General features: G+C 42.7%; 1 protein-coding gene across 1 annotated transcript in view; it reads left to right on the plus strand.

The window, feature by feature from the left end:
• Positions 1-1599: 1599 nt before the first annotated feature.
• Positions 1600-17813, plus strand: part of HCRTR2 (hypocretin receptor 2) — a 37813-nt gene continuing 21599 nt past the window's right edge. Inside the window, exon 1 of the mRNA XM_086745324.1 lies at positions 1600-1828. Coding sequence (XP_086601450.1) covers positions 1600-1828 — 229 coding nt within the window. The remainder of the gene's footprint in view (positions 1829-17813) is intronic.

A 17813-nucleotide genomic window follows, 5' to 3' on the forward strand; every position in this document is an offset into this window, starting at 1 on the left:
GCAGAGTGCCTAATCTTTATTTATGATGCTTGCAAAGTCTACCTTTCTAATTTATGTAAGACAGGTGCTGATCCTACCTTTATTTATCCAAGTGTATCTCAGTCTTTAATGTGTTTAGCCTAAAAAGTCTGCTCAGCTTCCCTGTATAAGAGGAAAGGGGTTTATTTCTTTATTTTACAGGGAACTAAAGCAAAGAGAGTAGGTCTACAGAAACAGGTGCCCAAAGGCAACATCAGGTGTAGGTATGCTGTATTGGACTTTGAAGGCAATAGAGAAGGCTGCTTACCTGTGTAGAACAATTCAGGAAGCTAAAGTACTGTTTAGAGACAAGCACTACAGCGTTTATGAATACCTGCCTCTGTGTGATGTTTATGTGTCTGAAGTAGAGTCCCACCATAATAGTTCCTGCACTCCTATGGAGGTCCAGACTCTGCACTGGAACGCTTAATGGAGCGAGGTGTGTTATTTCACAATGGAAGTGCTGCTCAGACTCATAAAATTCTTCAGCTAGGAATGGAACAGATTATCTGTAAGATAAAAAACCTTATAAGAGTGGTTTTTTTCAGTCAGGAAGGGACAAGTCCAGATCTATCCCTTCTCTTTTGGGAACTGTACACAGGGCAAAGTATGAAAATAATTCAAGAAGCAATGACCAGAATCTGGCAATCCTATCACGCTGTTTAACTGGCACTTCTGGGCTCTTTTGAATGGCTTTCTGCCAGCTCAGCTCAATTCAGAATAGCTAAAGGGCAGGTGCTGTCTTGAGATCCCAAGCTGGACTTTTGAATCAATCTCAGTGCAGGGAGTCTGCAAGCCTGGAGTGAACTCGCAGCGATCTTCAAATCCAATGAAACCTCGTGCTTGTCTGATCAGTGCTCTTAAGGATTATCCTATGGGGGTTAATTCCTTTGTTTTAGCCCCATACCCAGCCCAACTTTAAAAGGGGTACGAAAAGGTGACAGCTTCTTTAGCCACTGGTTTTTAATGGCTCCTGTCACCCTGTGCTTCCTTCCACAGCAACCTTCCACTGCCTTTCATCTACAAATAATCTTGAATATACGCGGTATTTAAAGTAGAAAGGTCTGCGGGGGAGAGGGTGGGAAACCGAGGGCAATCGGAGTCGGAAGAGGGGTGGCCAAGCCTAGAGGAGGGAGAGATGCAGGGCTGGGGATTTGGGGGGGGGGGGGGGGGGGGAGCAAGGCGGGGGCAGAGATGCGGGGTGGGGGGGCAAGGTCCAATCCGGCACCCGGACTGTGCAATCCACCTTGACCAGCCCTCTTCCCCCGTCGGGCCGGGGGGGCAGCCTCCGCGGACGGAGGCTGTCCCCCCAGACTGACGGGTGAAGAGGGCTGGTCAGGGGGGATTGGGGACCGACGCGGATCCCCAGCCTGTTCCCGCATTGGCTCCTGTAAGTTCCCGCGTCATTTTTCTCCCCACACCCCGCTTTTCGCACTGGCAACCACAAGCCTCGATGGACGGGCGGGAGAAAGCTCGGATGCTCTGAGAGGGTTTGCTTGGGATTTTTTTGTTTAGGGTTTTTTTTTTGGTTGTGTTTTTTTTTTTTTTTCTTTTCCCCAACCCCCAGACCAAGCATCAGGGATGTCTGGAATTCAACCCGAGGATGGTTCCCCTCCGTGTAGGAATTGGACGATCGGGTCGGAGCTAAACGAAACGCGGGAGGCTTTTTTAACCCCTTCCTCCGACTACGACGATGAGGAGTTCCTGCGATACCTCTGGAAGGAATATTTGCATCCCAAAGAGTACGAATGGGCGCTGATTGCCGGTTATATCGTTGTCTTCATCGTAGCTCTCGTCGGGAACGTGCTGGGTGAGTCGCGCTCCCCCAAACTTCCCATTCCCCTTGGCCGAGGTGGGGTTAGGACGGATGATGGCTGGAACCCGGGAGTGGGTTCCTCTTCCCCCGCTGGAAACCCGAGTGTCTCCAGCCGCCGGGAGAAAAGTTAAGGCTGCGCGGAACGGGGCCTTTGCTGCGGGACGGCGTGAAAATCGCTTCCCCCTGCGCTTGCCAGGGGCTGCGAAGGCAGGGGGAAAGGGGCCGCCGCAGCTCCCCGGAGCCACCGCTAAGGGAGAGCCGGGGGCTGCCGGCCGGCTCCCGTCCCTGTCCGCCCGGGCCCAGGTGCTGAAACCTCCCGCTCCGCCCTGTCCGCTCCGGCCGGCGGCTCCGCCTCTCAGTCCGCCCGGGAGGCTGCTGCTCCCCCTCACAGCTCCGGTCCGCTCGGCGGAGCCTGGCGCCGCGCTGGGAGTAACGAACGGGTGGTGTTTTCTGAAGGACAGCGATGGAGGCGGGCGGGGTGGGGGGGTACGGGCTGCGGCGGGTAACGGAGAGGCGACGGCGCCCGGCCGGTGGAGGGGAACTGGCCGTTGCTCCCCTCCGCAGCCGGCGGGCGAGAAGCGCACGGCGGCGCAAAGGCCGCGCTCGCGAACCGCGCGGAGCAGGGACGAGTGGAGCGGGGAGGGACGCGGGGGCGGGGCGGGGCCCTCCCGGGCTCTCATTGAGGGAAGAGAGGCGAGGCGGTGCTTCCGAGCCCGCCGCCTCCCCGCTCCCATTCATCCATGAAGGAGGCGGCGGGGGATGGGGGGCGGGGGGCAACCGTCGCGCGGTGTGGGGGAGTGTGGCGGCGGGAAGCGGTTACGGGAACCGTCGGGGGTGATGCGGGGGAAGCGGCGAGCGGGGTCTGACCATTGGGAGCCTGCCCGCCGCTCCCTGTCTCTCCCCTCCCCCGGGCTGGCTGCCTACAGAGCGGGCCGGCCCTGCGGGGCGGGGGTTGGGAGGGGGTGGTGCGTGGGGAGCGGACACGCGTGTGCTCCTCGCCGAGCGCCGCTCCGTCCCGCAGCCGCGCCCTTTTGAGTTCGCTGAGAGCCGAGGTGAGCGGCGAAGGCGCTGGTCTTCATCAGTTCTGCGTTTGTGAATGGGCAGGAGCGCGGTGTGACCGCAGGGCAGCCGGTTCCGCCGCCTGGACTCACGCAGCTGCAGTCACGGCCACGGCCGTTCTCTGTTTACATCAATGACATTTTGATGAAAGGAGCGGCGCACCGGCGCGCGCAGCCCCGCCATACGGGTCTTTCATTCATGTTTTTCAGCACAATTCATGGCTGTCGTCTGCAAGCTGCCTAGGTTTCCCGAGGCATGATGCAAATAAGGCTGCAGCCCAAGGCAACATTTTTCAAGGCTTTTTTTTTTTCCTTGACTGATGATGCTTGTTTGTTTTTCTGTAATGATGCGCTAACTGCTTGTAAACAAGTATGCACATTGGCGAAACCAGTGAGTTTTCAGCCAAAGAGGTTACGTTTAGAGCTGTTCAGAAACCCGAGCATGTTTGCTCGGTCCATTGCTCGGCAGCCAGCTTGACAGGCAATGGAAAGATAACAGCCCTCGCAAAGAGGCTGTATTGTAGGAACACGAGTGTCCTTCGTTCTGATCTTGAGCAAACACGATTTTAAGGAGAACTCAGTGTGTTTACCAGTTTGCCTCCACCTGTTCTGTAAACAGGCTGGCCTCTCGCCTTTAAAGATTCAAGGTCAAATCTTCCACCCTAGGAGCTCTCATCCTGCTCACAAGTTTTTCCCCTGAAGCCACGAGGAGAAAAGCTTTCCTCTCTGTGCACTTGCAAATAGAGACCATACCGGTGCTGATGTGGAGCCGTTCCTCCCCGACATTTGTGTGCATTACCTTTTTGCTTGGGATGGGAGCTGGTATTTGGCTGTCCACCCACCTTTCCTTTTACTGGACTGCTTCTGCCCGAGCCTTTGGTTCTTTAAACTGCCTTTGTGCACTACACGGACCTCACCCACCCCAACTGCTGCTCCTGTTTACCGGCAAGTTGTTTGTGGGATCTGCAGGTGCAGGTGCTCGTTAGCTGAACGCTGTCTCATCTTTACGCAAGGAAGCTCGTATTGCACTGATTGCGGGGTCGCGTGATTTTGAGGAGAGAAACGGGTGTGGTTTAATGCTCTTTCCAAAGACATTTTTGTGAAACTTTGACTACCAGTGAAAATCTGGTACAGAGCAGTACACATAGTGAAGTCTCTGAGAAGCTGCTTTTTCCTACTTGAAGAAGCCACATTCAAGGTTAATCTGGGATTTAGTCATGGACCTTCTCGAAGCACAGCAGCAGTGATTCTAAAGAGAGTTTAAGTGGCTAATAGTGTTTTATTTATCCTTAATGATGCAGTATGTTCCTCTGCCAATGTTTGAGCAGTTGCTGCTGGAAGGGCATGTGAAGTCAATGCTTTGGTTGTATTTTGGCCATGTCCTATTCAGGTAGCCCTTCAGCAACCTGGAAAGACCCTTCCGTTCCCTATGTGATTCTGGAAAAATATATTTCTGTCTCTTATTTTGATTTGTGCATTCACGTGGGATGGAGAGACTCATTGTGTCCCAAGGATAACATCTGTGTAAGTGGAAGGCAGAGCATATCCCTCAGATAATAATAATAAAGTAGATTAAAGCATTCCGATAGTTAATTAACAACCAAGGGTAGAATCAGAAGCTTGAACTTTGATTGACATCTACTGGGCTCTTGCGTGAGCTGCACTGCAGGCATTCTACTTATAGTAGTGTATAACAAGGTCTGCATTGCTATTTAACTTTCAATTTAATTAGCAGAGTTGGCATGCACTGTCCAAGCTGCTGCGCAAACCAGCTAAAATGAAAACCATTAGCAAGTCTCTGCATTTGAATGCAAGTTTTGTTATTGCACTCGAGTGTTTCATGTGAATGATTCTAATGTGTGCCCACATTGGCTGCTCACCAGAGATTTCAGTGCAAGCTGCTGAAAAGAAACAGGTTTTAAGACATTTTTAGGACATATTTACATGAACATTCAGAGAATCTGAAATCTGGATTATAACATCAGTATGGTTTGTCCTATTTTCTTCTTCATGCGGTTACTCTGTGTCACCAGAAGCAGAATAGGTGTTGAGGGTAAGGTTTTGCACACAAGTCCAAATGATTTCTTTACCATTGCGCGCAGCAATAAAACTCTTGCAACTTCTTTGCACAGCTAGAGCAAAGCTTAGGAATTCTTAATGGAGCATGTATGTCAACAGTAGAGTATATATCTGTTTCTTTTTATTTGAAAACATTGCATTAAAAATATTGCTTAAAAATAGAAAGCTAGATAATTAAAGAAGGAAAGATTTTTTTTAGGATGCACAGAGGTGTCTCATTGCTGACATGCTCATTCCACACTAACCAGTTGCAGCAGTTAATAACTGGAATAATACTACAAGGGATTAATATGTACAGCTCCATACATGTAATGCCATATATACAGGTTAAGAATGGGAATGGTCCTCGTTTAAGTTATTCATTCGCATGGATCAGCAGGAGACTGAGATCAGCAGACACCACACGGTTTGATCGAAGACTGAACGCAGAACAAGCAGCCTTCTGGTGGCTCACCAGCTGGGCTGCTGGGTCTCTTGGCAGCACTCCTCAGAGCTGGCAGGAGCTGAGATCCTGAGCGCACACAACCTGCCAGCACCCAGCTTGAAAGTCCTCAGCACTGCTGGCTTCCAAGAATAAGAGACCATGCAGGACATCAGTCAGACATTACAGAAACTTTCTTTACTTACACAATTTGGTGATACTTGTTTTTCTTTCCAACTTAGAATGAAACAAAATTTAATTGACAGAGAATTACTCTTCTCTGGATAGTTCTCTTATTTATTCTCTGTTCTACAGTAACTGCTAGTTGTGCTGAGACCTGTGCAGAACTCAGCTCTGGTCCTTTCCTCTAAGAGTTCATAGTCTGACTCATAGAGCTCAACAGCATTCATTTGATTTTTAGTTATTGTAGTTTGATTTTTTTAGGGCTGGAGAAGAAAAGGTTTGTGTGTAGTTCTAACACCAGAGTCCTAGGCAATGCCTAGCAATAGGCAACTGCCTCAACTGCTGCTCTGTTATAATTGTAAAGGTATCTGGTGAATACTGAGGTCTAGGCATACATGCATGTGTTGGTAGAATGGAATGAGTCATGTATTCTCTTAAATGGTGCCATGATCTTCATGAATCCTATTTGATTGCAGTAGATGAGGCATTTTTCATTTAATCACGTTTTAAATTATTGCGTTTAATTTTACCCAAATTACTCAGGGAATCTGACACTGAAAGGACTTTACTTTTGTAATATCAGCATGAGAGTCACCTTTTTCTCTTGGATGAATAATAACTAGAGTGGCTTCATCATTTATAAAAAGATACCACATAGGAAATTATACAGTATTTATACATTTTATCTACCTAAGAGATAGAATGTATGAGCTCAATTTATGTAGGAGTTCAAGTATCAACTGAAGTACATTAGTCTTTGCATAATACAGGGATTACTGGCAAGAAAGAGTGATGCACATCCTTGTGAGATATGCAAAAAGTAGAAATGCATTAAAAGATGAAGCTGATGCAAAATTATACCTGTTTCTTTCTAGATTCTTGTATCCAAACGTGTAACTAGTTCCCCTCTATGTGCTTTCTGATCAAAGTCCAAAGGAGGGGGCAGCTCTGCTTTCCTTTACCATTCTTTATGTCGAAAGGCAATTGCTCATTGTGTGAATAGGTCAATCCTGTGAACCCAACTCTGAAAATGGGCAATGCCCAAGGCTGAAGGAAGGTGAGCTGCAAGAGATGCTTGATGTATTGAATGTTAATACAAATTCTGTTTACTTTCATTTGAGTTCTCCTAAAGAAAGGACAGTTGCATCTGACTGGAGGCTGTCCTTATAGTTGGACAAAAAAATAATGTCCTTGGATAGTATTTTTATTCAGTCAGAGCAACATAATAAGCAGTTTGACTACTTGTATTCTAACATCATTCCAAAGAACAATAGTTCTGCTGTGAACACATTTGGTGATAAAGGAGGAGGACTGGAATCTGAACAAGTGAAAAAGTGCCTGGTCTCAAGGGTCAAAACACATTAAAAGGTATTGAAAGCAAAAAATACATTCCTTTCCAGATGGAGTCTCATATTCTGTTAAATCCATAACTACTTTTCATAGTGTTATTGTTCTTGCTTCTGAGGGTACATGGACATTTTGGAAAAAAAAAAAAATAGGATGACTGCCATCCAGTTTTCTTTCTTTCTTCTGTCTGTAGCACTGCTGATAAAATCTCCCTTGTCTGATGTGTCATAAACCTTGACTTAAAGGCTGGCTATTGAGCAGCTCCTACAGAGGAACTGTCATCAGTCGGAATGCCCCTGAGACGTCAGAACATTATGGGATGGGGGTGAGCATCAAGGGAAAGCACACTGGCATGTATTTGACAGATTACCTCAGAAGCATATAGTAAACTTTACTGTTGCTGGTTTTGTTTTTGTTTTGTTTTACTTTCAAGATGCACAGTTGATAAATGTGTGAAACTTTTAAAGAATGTATCTTATTTAATTTTATACGTTCTCAAAGCTTTTGGAGTGATAGTTCTGAAGACCAACTCTTGCTATTTAGATCCAAAACAGATGCAACCTTGATGGTGGCAGGATGTGCTGCCTAGTATTAATTTTATATTGTGAGTGATGTTTGGGAAGAGTCATCTATCTATGGAAGGAGGAAAGTAACTCAGCAGGGCTATTCAGCAGCTGCACAACTCCAAGACCACTGAAAACAGTAATGCCCTGTCTCCCAGGAGCTGAACAGAGACTAACTCCCTTAGGGCAGTGAAGTACTCTTCAAACAGAAGTGTTTTTGGGGCGTTACCAAGTAAAATGAGAGCCATCGCCACTTCCTGCTTTAATTCACTATCTTTCCAAAAACATGGAAGGTTTTGGAATGCTGCTTTCTTTTTAAAGTGGTATTTACTTTCTGAGTTGGGTGTCAAGTGAAATGTTCTTTTTTTTTTTTTGGACATTAGCAGGTGACGTGCTTAGTGTACATCTCACAAGTGGAATTTGTCAGAGAAGAACCAGAATGGGCTGTTCCCCAGGGGAAGGAGAGCCAGGAGCTGAGGACAGCAGCAAAATTGACAGGGCAGTGTACTCACCAACACAGTTCCACAGTGCCTGAGAGCATGGTAGGTCTGGTGGTGTTTACCAGGGTTCAGTCACCTCCCAGCAATTACCAGATAAATCCATAGTGATGAAGCAGGTCTGAGGTTAAGCCAGAAAGTCAAGTTGGTGGATGAGGGTTACAGTCAAAATCAGCAAGGCACATGCATGCTTGCAACACGATCTTTGCCTGAGGTGAGTGCAAGAGCTTGAGTTCAAATTCAGCTCCTAGGCAAAGAGGTGGCCCTGAAAGAGGTGTCTCACGTCTTTCTCCGAAAGCTGTATTTGCAGCAGACTAATCCCAGCTTACATGCTGCCCTGTTGAAGAGCTGGCCCCCAGCACAGGCAGCCAGCCTGGGGGTTGATGTTGGAGAGCCTGGGGGTGCCCTCAGCGCTGACAGAACTGTGTTCTGTCTCCCAGTTCTTGGCACAGTAAGACTGTAAGGATTTCAGCCCAGTTTGGGGAATAATACATTAGCAATCTGATTCATGATATAGATTCCGAAGTTGTACACTGTGTAAGATATTTGCTGTAGCATTTCCCTAGCATAGTGAATTGTGTTTTCTTTGTGTAGTCTAAAGAAAAGGCTTTCTTACATCTGCATTAGAAACAGACCTGGACATGGAAGAGTTTTTCCTAGTGTAACTCCATTTTACACCGACTGACAGATGCATTTTGGAGTCTATGGTTCCAAAGTTGCACAGCATCTCAACTGTGAAGCATACCTTGATTTTGATGAGTCATGCAGATTTAAACTGAATCATAGTGAAGTGTGAAATCTTTTTATTGTAGTGTCATGTGCACTATGACAGCTGTATTTATGGTCCTTCTATTTCTAACATCAAGTGTCTGTAAGGATTTTGTAGGCTTTTTATTGTTGCTATGGATAGAAAAATAAGTATTTCAAATGTGATTATGAAATAACTGGTCATTCAGTATAGTCAACTCTGCAGATAAAATCGGGGTTGCCCATTAATACTTGTAATGATTTGTGTGTTCGTGTGTGGTGGGACAATTTAAAACCAATCTGTCTATGTTAATCAGTATGGTTAGCTCAGGAAACTGTGTGATGGTACCTTTCACTTCTTCTAGAGCTGACCAAACCTGGCATTTTTGGTAGTCTGTTTTTATAGCATAGCTGATCTTCTGGTAATAACTCCCATTTCCACAAGATTGTTCATTGTCTAAGATTATGTAATGTAGCTGAGTTAATTAATTCTGTGCCAGTTAGATGGTTGTGCTGTTGCTCACAATTGTAATCTGTAGAGATAAGTTTCCAGTGAGCAGAATTTAGTTACTGTATTCTTCTCTAGTGACAATAATGAGGCAGAACATAAGATACAGAAGTGGGCTGGAGAATATGATTAATGCACAACCCCAATTCATAAGTTCTTTTAAAAGTCTGAGCACAATAGAGCACTTGGAAAGCTTGAAAACATCTCAGAAAATACATTGCTGCAAGCAAACTAGTTGCCATATATGTTTTTATATCTTGTCTCATTATCTTTTGTGGGAGACAGTTCCCCATTAGTACATTTCAGTGAAGCTGATATTCAACAAAATACTTCAAGATGTCATATGTTCAATATCATTCAGCTATATTTCTTACAATTTCAGTATTTTCCCTAGAGTTTTACAAGAAAAAGTGATGAAACCTACACATATATACTTGCTTATGTGTGATAAATAGGGAGCATGACCTTACCACCTAATTTTTTTTTGTCGTGCTTCCATGATTTTGTTCAAATTTGTTGACACATCCGATGTGTGCTGTTGAGCTGTCACCTCACTGGCAGACCTTTGTGCATGCAGCCCAGAATATTACTCATCTTTTCAACAGTCACTTCACATATTCAAGGACAGTTCTTACCTACTGGCCATTATTATAAGCTGTAGAGGTTTTTTTTTTTCTGTATTTCCATGATAATAAACATTGTACTAAAAGTGTCTTTTCTTTGTGTATCACTTTCTATTACTTCTTTAACATAAACCTGGTCTTAAGTTAGACTCCTTCTTTTCAGATGAGATAGTTATGTAAAAAATGAAGTAAAGTGTGAGTTTAGAGTTTGATAATGAGTAAGAGATGGACAGCCTAGGAAGTAGATATCATCTCCCTATTCGCAGAAGAGATTGCTTTGGTTTGCATCTTTTGTTCTCACTGCTGGTTTCAAAACCCCGTAATTAAATATCTTCTGCTATTTAGTTAAAATTATTCTCGCTCTTTAATCAAGATCATCAATAAAGTTGTTGAAAGACTCATGGAAATCCTTCCTAAAATTAATAAAATAAGCTTAGTCCTAGGCACCTAATTTTTAGACTGAAGTTAAAGCAGAAGAATCGTCCATCAGGAATTGTTCATAATGAAAGTAGTTTTAGTGACAGTATTTTTCCTTCCAACAGTATGCGTTGATTCAGTGTTTCCACAGGAGCTCTAGCTCTCCAGAATCATATTTGGTAGCCTATCTACTCAATCTTCCTTTTAACATGGTTGTGTTGCTTGACACACCACCACCCAGACCTTGATTTGCGCTAGGTAATGTCATCACCAAAAAAGAACAAGGAGGAGAATGCCAGATGAAGAACCAACTCATTGCCAGGTGAAAAAAAAATTTAATGAGGGTAGGAGGTAGAGAATCAATAATGCATAGCTCAGATCTTTAACACATTTTTTTTGATCACTGATTGTAAAATACTGTGAAGGGGTAAAGCTTCTAAAGAAGCTTTCAGCCTCATGCATTTGGAAATGTTGATGGCCAGTGCTTATAATCACAACATTACTTCCAAATGACTGCTAGATGGCCACGTTATTATATTTTAGTCAAACAATTGTAATACTGAATTACCAAAGCAAAATAAAATCATTGAAGTTTAGTATAGTGGGAAAGATATTTATAATTCTTTGTTTATATCCATCTGGGATTTATTATTCATCAAAAATGAGATAAGATGTAGTGTCATTAATTTATATAAGGAAATGCCAGGTACTTCTGATTATTGGAAATTATAGTTTTATTTTGACCAAGAAGTCACACTGGAAGACAACCCGTTAAATAAGAGGTTGACAAGACTTCTGGAGTGTTAGGGAAATGATTTAAGGTTGACATGTGGAAAACAAATTGATAGCTGAACCAGCAGTCCACCAATGAAAGGACTGCAGCAAACATTCAGTATGCTCAAGACAGTGTAAATCTTCCGGGAGGCAAGCAGCTGCATTTTATACAGCTGGAGCCTTTGCATTGTTTTCATATTCAGCTTGAGATCCAATGAGCTATGCTAATTGAATAGATAGTATTACAGCCTCTAATTAAAATGCCCCAGGACACTAAACCAACAGGGATTAAATTTGTAGATGAAAAATACCAACCCACTATACCATCATATTTGAAGGGATTTTTTTTTCTTTGGGAATATAATGAGGTATATGAAGCTTTCATGCTGGACTTCTAACAGCATCTGTCTAAAATTTGTAACTTCGATTTGAATTTGTTATGTTTAGTCATTCCTGAGACTCGCCTGTGAGATTTTTTTGAGGGTGGGAGGCCATGAATGTTTGGAGGATGGGTTCTGAAAAAGGCTGCTTTATCGCGGAACTGTCCTCACTTGGGGAAAGCCTCCACAAGTTTTTCCAATCAACCTGGCAGCTCAAGCTAGTTTCCAAGCCTTCACTGACACTGTGTGGCAGAGGTAGGAATAGCAGGCGTACCGCTTAAAGCTCCTCTTTTACTCTGGCAGAAGAAAATGAAAGCATCAGCGGTGACACCAGGGAGTTAGGAGAGTCGGATTACTCAGTAACCGTTAGGAAAAAAAGCTCCTTTTTATGAAAAGCATATTTTCATTTGCAACAAAGTTATTAACTGTAACTTTGACAGTTTTATAAAGTAAAAAGTAAAATATATAAAATCATAAAATATACGGGGCAGGTAATTAGGTTCCACTAGTGTTCTAGCAGTCAGGAAAACCATGCACAGTAGGAGCACGTTTCTCAGTTTCATTTCTCTCACACTTCTCTCCCACTTTTTTTTTTTCTTTTTTTTTTTTTTTTTTTTTTTTTTTTCCTCACTCCCATTTGGGAAGGAGAACATCAAAGGTTGCATTAAACATCAACAAGAAAAAGGTTGCTGGGAACATCAAAGGTTGCATTAAAGATTTGCATACAATGTTAAATTGAGGTTTTATTCAGAGCAATTTTTACTTTTTCATAGATTTTCAGTGGAGGTCTGAAGAGCTCGGTTTGGACCACTACATTCTACCCTGACTAAAGAGATACCCTATTAACCCTGTGGTGTCTCACAAGTTTGTTTTTTTTTTAGGAAGGCTAGTGATGGCCTCATCTCCTATTTTATGATTTTTTAGTACTTTTTGGTAAAATACACACCCAGTTGAGAATCTTTAGTACTGTTCTCATCCTTGCTTCTCTTCTAGCTGAGCAGAAAGCCATGCTCTCTGCTATTTCATTCTGGGTAGGCAGATAGCATTTCCCACTCCACAGAGCTTCCATTCTCTAGCATGGTTCTTTAGGATTTATATGGGAGCTGAGTGCCTGCACGTCTCTGTAGAACCACCTGGCACGAAAATGCGTATTCAGAGGCATGAGAGTGGAGAGTATACAAAATTATTTTGTTCTGATATTTAACTAGTTATAATATAATCTGAGCAACCTGATGTAGTTGATGTCCCTGCTCCTTGCAGGGGGGTTGGACTAGATGACCTTTGAAAGTCCCTTACAACCCAAACCATTCTATGATTCTCTGATTCTGTGTACAATGGCATAGTCAAACTATTTTGCATGCCTATGAAATAAGAGTTTCTGAACACAGTCTAGTGTCTTTCTCGATAATCTGCCTGATCACTGGTGCATCAATTAATCTGCTGTATCAGACTACTGAATAACCTTGTGCTGTAGTAGACTCAGAAAGACATCGAGTCTGGAAGGAATATATTGAACCGACTTTCTGTCATTTATACTATTCTGTCCTATTCAAATGACTTGTAGCAAACCCTCACAGCTCAGTTTAGCCTTGCTTTGAAAGAAAACATTGCCAATGCTTGTGCAGGTTGAAAATAATATTGCAGCCAGCAGAGGGCAACGAGTGGGGGGGAAAGCTGGCTTTTTTACAATACTTAAGAGGGATTTTTTTTTACACAAACTTATTTTTTATGTACATTCATGGAATAAGTTTCTGCAATGCTTAATTATGACTGTAGTGTGTAAACATGCTAATTAAGATGCTTTTGTGCTATGTGCCATACAAAGACTAGGTAAGGGTCTGTACTGCGAAGACTGGATGAGGTCAAAAGGGGAAACACACAAGCGTAAACAGAGAAATCTGAAGTAACAAATTATACTGCATTTCTATGCTTGTGAAATATTTTTTTTTCACTTTTCAGGTGCCTCTTGCCACCATAAATTAGAATTCAAAGAAATTCAGAGCTACTTTCTGTACATTGGCTTTCCTGCATACTGCTACGTCCTGAGTAGAAAGAGGCATAGTCTTTTATATTTCTCTGAAGAATAGCAGGTACCGGAGTTCATCTAAATTCCATCCATGCTAAGCCAGTGTGATCTGGAAGGCTTAGTACAGAGCTGGGAATTAGAAGTCCACATTTCTTATTCTCTGTCTGATTTAGTGTATGGCCTTTAGCAACTTCTGTTCTACACTGCACTTTCCTTGCATCAGTGGTGAAAGTGGTAATATTTTGTTAGCACTCTGGGATATCATGAGGTTTCATTAGCTCATACTGATAGAAAGCTTTGAACACAACATACAAAATGCAATGAATTGATTTTCTAGTACAGTTTGCTGCCAATGAGATTGACCTCACATTTGTTAACTTAATGGATTTGTTTTACCGGAAGTTATGTTTATGTTCAGGTGCTGTCCCCAAGCAGGTCAGCACAGGAATGAGAATAGACTGCGTCAACGAGCATCCATATCTGCTTAAACCTGGCACTTTTAGGCATCGACATTGTTTGCTGAAAATTATGCACTTGTCTGAATCAGGTAGAATGTAGGACTGTTGAAACCGTAGCATGAGAACAAAGTAACCAGAATCTGAACTTTTAAAAGGTCATTTTATTTAACTTTTGCCTATTGATAAAAGAAATAAAACGTACAGAAAGACATTGCCACTTTATATCAACTTTTGCCTAAGTACAAGACAGGACCATACTTTCGCTATTAATTGCACTCAAGACAAAGAACAAGTTTGCATTGTGTACATTGTCCTCTAACTCAGCCTTATTTATCCTCATTAACAGAGGAAATTAATCTGCTTATCTTAGATCAAATATCTAAAAGTCAGCTGGACAGCGTTAGATGAGTATCTCACAGAACATGCATTACACACTTTATAGGCTTATAGGACTATTATTTGCAAAAAAAAATCCCACAGTTGTGAATGTGTTAAATGATACTGATGTCCTAGTTACTCTGCTCTTCTCTCATTAGCAGTTTCTTTTTCCTAAATCTTTCCTGTCTCTTTGGAAGTAGTTTACTATTGAAAGTTGTAAGAGTATCATGCAAGTAAGTTATAACTGTAGTAATCCTATGTACCAAGTGACAATGATAAAGCTCTAGATACTTGTATTGTAATTATCATGCAATGCTATAGAAATAATTACTTTAGTAGGTGACTTAAATCGCCCAAATGGGAAGTAAATACGATTAATATTATGTTTCATTTAAGCTTTTGATTTATAAACCTTGCCTTTCAGATATTTGAAGCCACAAATAAGAGAACCTGAAATTTTGTATTCAGGAAGAAAGCAATAGAAGAACTTGATACTGTGAGAGGTTTTCTCCAAAATTAGTCCAACAACAGTGAAGAGATTTGCAGAGAGGTTTTCACTTGCATTTGCAAGACCATGATATATATTTATTTGTTTAGATGAAACTTGGAAGCCAACTATCCTATAAAGGTAGTTTATAAAATCACCTTCTCCTAGAGAAACTGAAGGCCACCTGGTGTCTCCTTCTCTCTTTGTACAAATTATACTCTAAATGTGTAAGCATAGCCCACATGAAGAAATGATCTAATCTCAACTCCCACTAAAGCTCTAGTATGGTCTTGAGTGAGAATTGTGCTGATTTTGGCAGTATCACTCTGACAGCAAAGACACAACTAAGGCATAAAATCATAGAATGATTTGTGTTGGAAGGGCCCTTCAAAGGTCATCTAGTTCAACCCCCATGGAAGGAGCAGGGACATCTTCATCTAGATCAGATTCCTCAGAGCCCCGTGCAACCTGGCTTTAAATATTTCCAGGGATGGGGCATCTACCACCTCTCTGGGCAACCTGTTCCAGTGTTCCACCACCTTAATTGGAAAAAAAAACTTTCCTTATATCAAGTCTGAATCTACCTCCTTTTATTTTAAAAGCATTACCCCTCATCCTATGACAACAGGCCCTGCTAAAGAGTTTCTCCCCATCTTTCTTATAAGCCCCCTTTAGGTACTGGAAGACCACTATAAGGTCTCCCTGGAGCCTCCTTCAGGCTGAACAGCCCCAACTCTCTCAGCCTGTCCTCTCAGGAGAAGTGCTTCAGCCCTCTGATCATCTTTGTGGCCCTCCTCAGGACTTGCTCCAAAAGGTCCACATCATTTCTATGTTGAGGGCTGCAGAGCTGGACGCAGTACTGCAGGTGGGGTCTCACAAGATCAGAGTAGAGGGGCAGAATCACCTCCCTTGATCTGCTGGCCACACTCCTCTTGATGCAGCCCAGGATGCAATCAGCTTTCTGGGCTGCAAGAGCACATTGCCAGCTCAGATTGAGCTTCTCGCGCATTGTTGACTCACATTGAGCTTCTCATCCACCAGCACTCCCAAGTCCTTCTCCTCAGGGCTGCTGTCAATCCATTCTCCCCCTAGTCTGTGTTTGTGCCTGGGATTGCCATGACCCACGTGCAGGACCTTGCACTTGGCCTGGTTGAACTTCATGAGGTTGGCACAGGCCCACCTCTCCAGCCTGTCAAGGTCCCTCTGGATGGCATCCCTTCCCTCCAGCCTGTCGACCACACCACACAGCTTGCTGTAGTCACCAAACTTGCTGAAGATGCACCCTGTTGCACTGTCCATGTCACTGACAAAGATGTTAAACAGGGCCGGTCCCCATACTAATCCCTGGGGAACGCCGCTAGTCACTGATCTCCACTTGGACATCAAGCCATTGACCACAATTCTCTGAGTGCGGCCATCCAGCCAATTCCTTATCTACTGAGTGGTCCGTCCGTCAAACCCATGTCTCTCCAGTTTAGAGAGAAGGATGTCATGCAAGACAGTGTCAAATACTTTGCACAAGTCCAGGTGGATGAGGTCAGTTGCTCGTCCCTTGTCCACCAATGCTAGAAGGCCATCAAATTGGTCAGGCACGATTTGCCCTTAGTGAAATCATGTTGGCTGTCACAAATCACCTCCTTATTTTCCATCTGCCTTAGCATGATTTCCAGGAGAATCTGCTCCGTGACCTTTCCTGGCACAGAGGTGAGACTGATTGGCCTGTAGTTCCCTGGGTCTTCCTTATTTCCCTTTTTAAAAATCTGAAGACCATCCAGAGAACAGCATCAAGGATAGTTGAAGTTCTCAAAATGACCAGCTGTAGAGGAGAGAGTTCTGGAGTTATGCAGTCTGAAAAGAAAATTGAGAAAAAAAAAAAAATGCAAGAACAATCTTTACATATGTGAAGCATTGCCACAGGGAAAAACTCTTCTTCATTGCTACCTGTTTACAGAAAAAAAAAAAAAAAAAAAAAGTTATATAAATAGCAGCAAAAGAAAAGCAGATTAGACATTAGAAGACTTTTTTTTTTTTTTAATAGGGAAGGTAGTTAAGCACTGCAACACATTTAAGAGAGGCATGATATCTTCAAATATAACAGATTTTAAAATGTAAACTTGCCAACAATGACTTAGTGGTAGTCTTGCTGTTGGTATAGAGCTTGAGCAAGAAAAGATTTGTGGAATGAAGGAATACATTTTATTAGATCAACTGATGCAGCTGGAAGATGGACACAACCTTTCAGGCACACCATCCTTCTTAGGATCTAAAGAAGCATTTGATCTCAAGAGCTTATGTGCCCTAAAGTCTGTGTATTTTTTTCTGGCTGTTTTAGGTTGTTTAATAAGAGAATGGCTTATATCTAGCTGATTCCATTTTAGATTTGGGCAACCTCTTGAGGACCCTTCTAACTCTGTTCTTTCTGAGATCTGTTTAATATATCAAAATTAAGCATAGTGATATATCCTGACAGATTAAGGAGACTTTGAATCATCATTCAGATTTGCATGATGGATGAACTGTTGTTTACAGGAGAAGAATGTGTGATGTACAATGAGCTGTACTGTTTTCTTACAAGAAGTATTGTGGTGTTTCCAGAAAATTTTGTGCATCAGTTTTTAAAGAGCTTTTGGTGTCAGAATCTAAAACATTCAAAGGTTTTGGTTGCTACATTCTCTCAGTGCTTGATTTCCAAAGTTATTAGAAAGCATATGCTTAGTCTAGTTTCTCAGACTCTGTTTTGGCATTTTAAATATATGAGCTTATGAATTTACTGCAACCGTATTAAAGGACTGATTCGCCTCATTTCTAAAAGCCTGTCCAATTGAAAATAGAGGGAAAAGAAAATAGGTAAAACAAGCTTTAAAGGCAAATCTTGCAGAATGTTTGCTACATGCTGCTTTTGATCAAAGTAATCATCATCACAAATACACCACATTTAAAATGAGTGTTGCTTGATGCTGCAAAAATTACCTTTACTTACCTCAAATCGTAGTTGCCCAGACAACTGTTACAGATACAATACATATATTATGC

This window comes from Chlamydotis macqueenii, chromosome 3 (assembly GCF_036417535.1).
Source record: "Chlamydotis macqueenii isolate bChlMac1 chromosome 3, bChlMac1.mat, whole genome shotgun sequence".
NCBI classification, from domain to species: Eukaryota; Metazoa; Chordata; class Aves; order Otidiformes; family Otididae; genus Chlamydotis; species Chlamydotis macqueenii.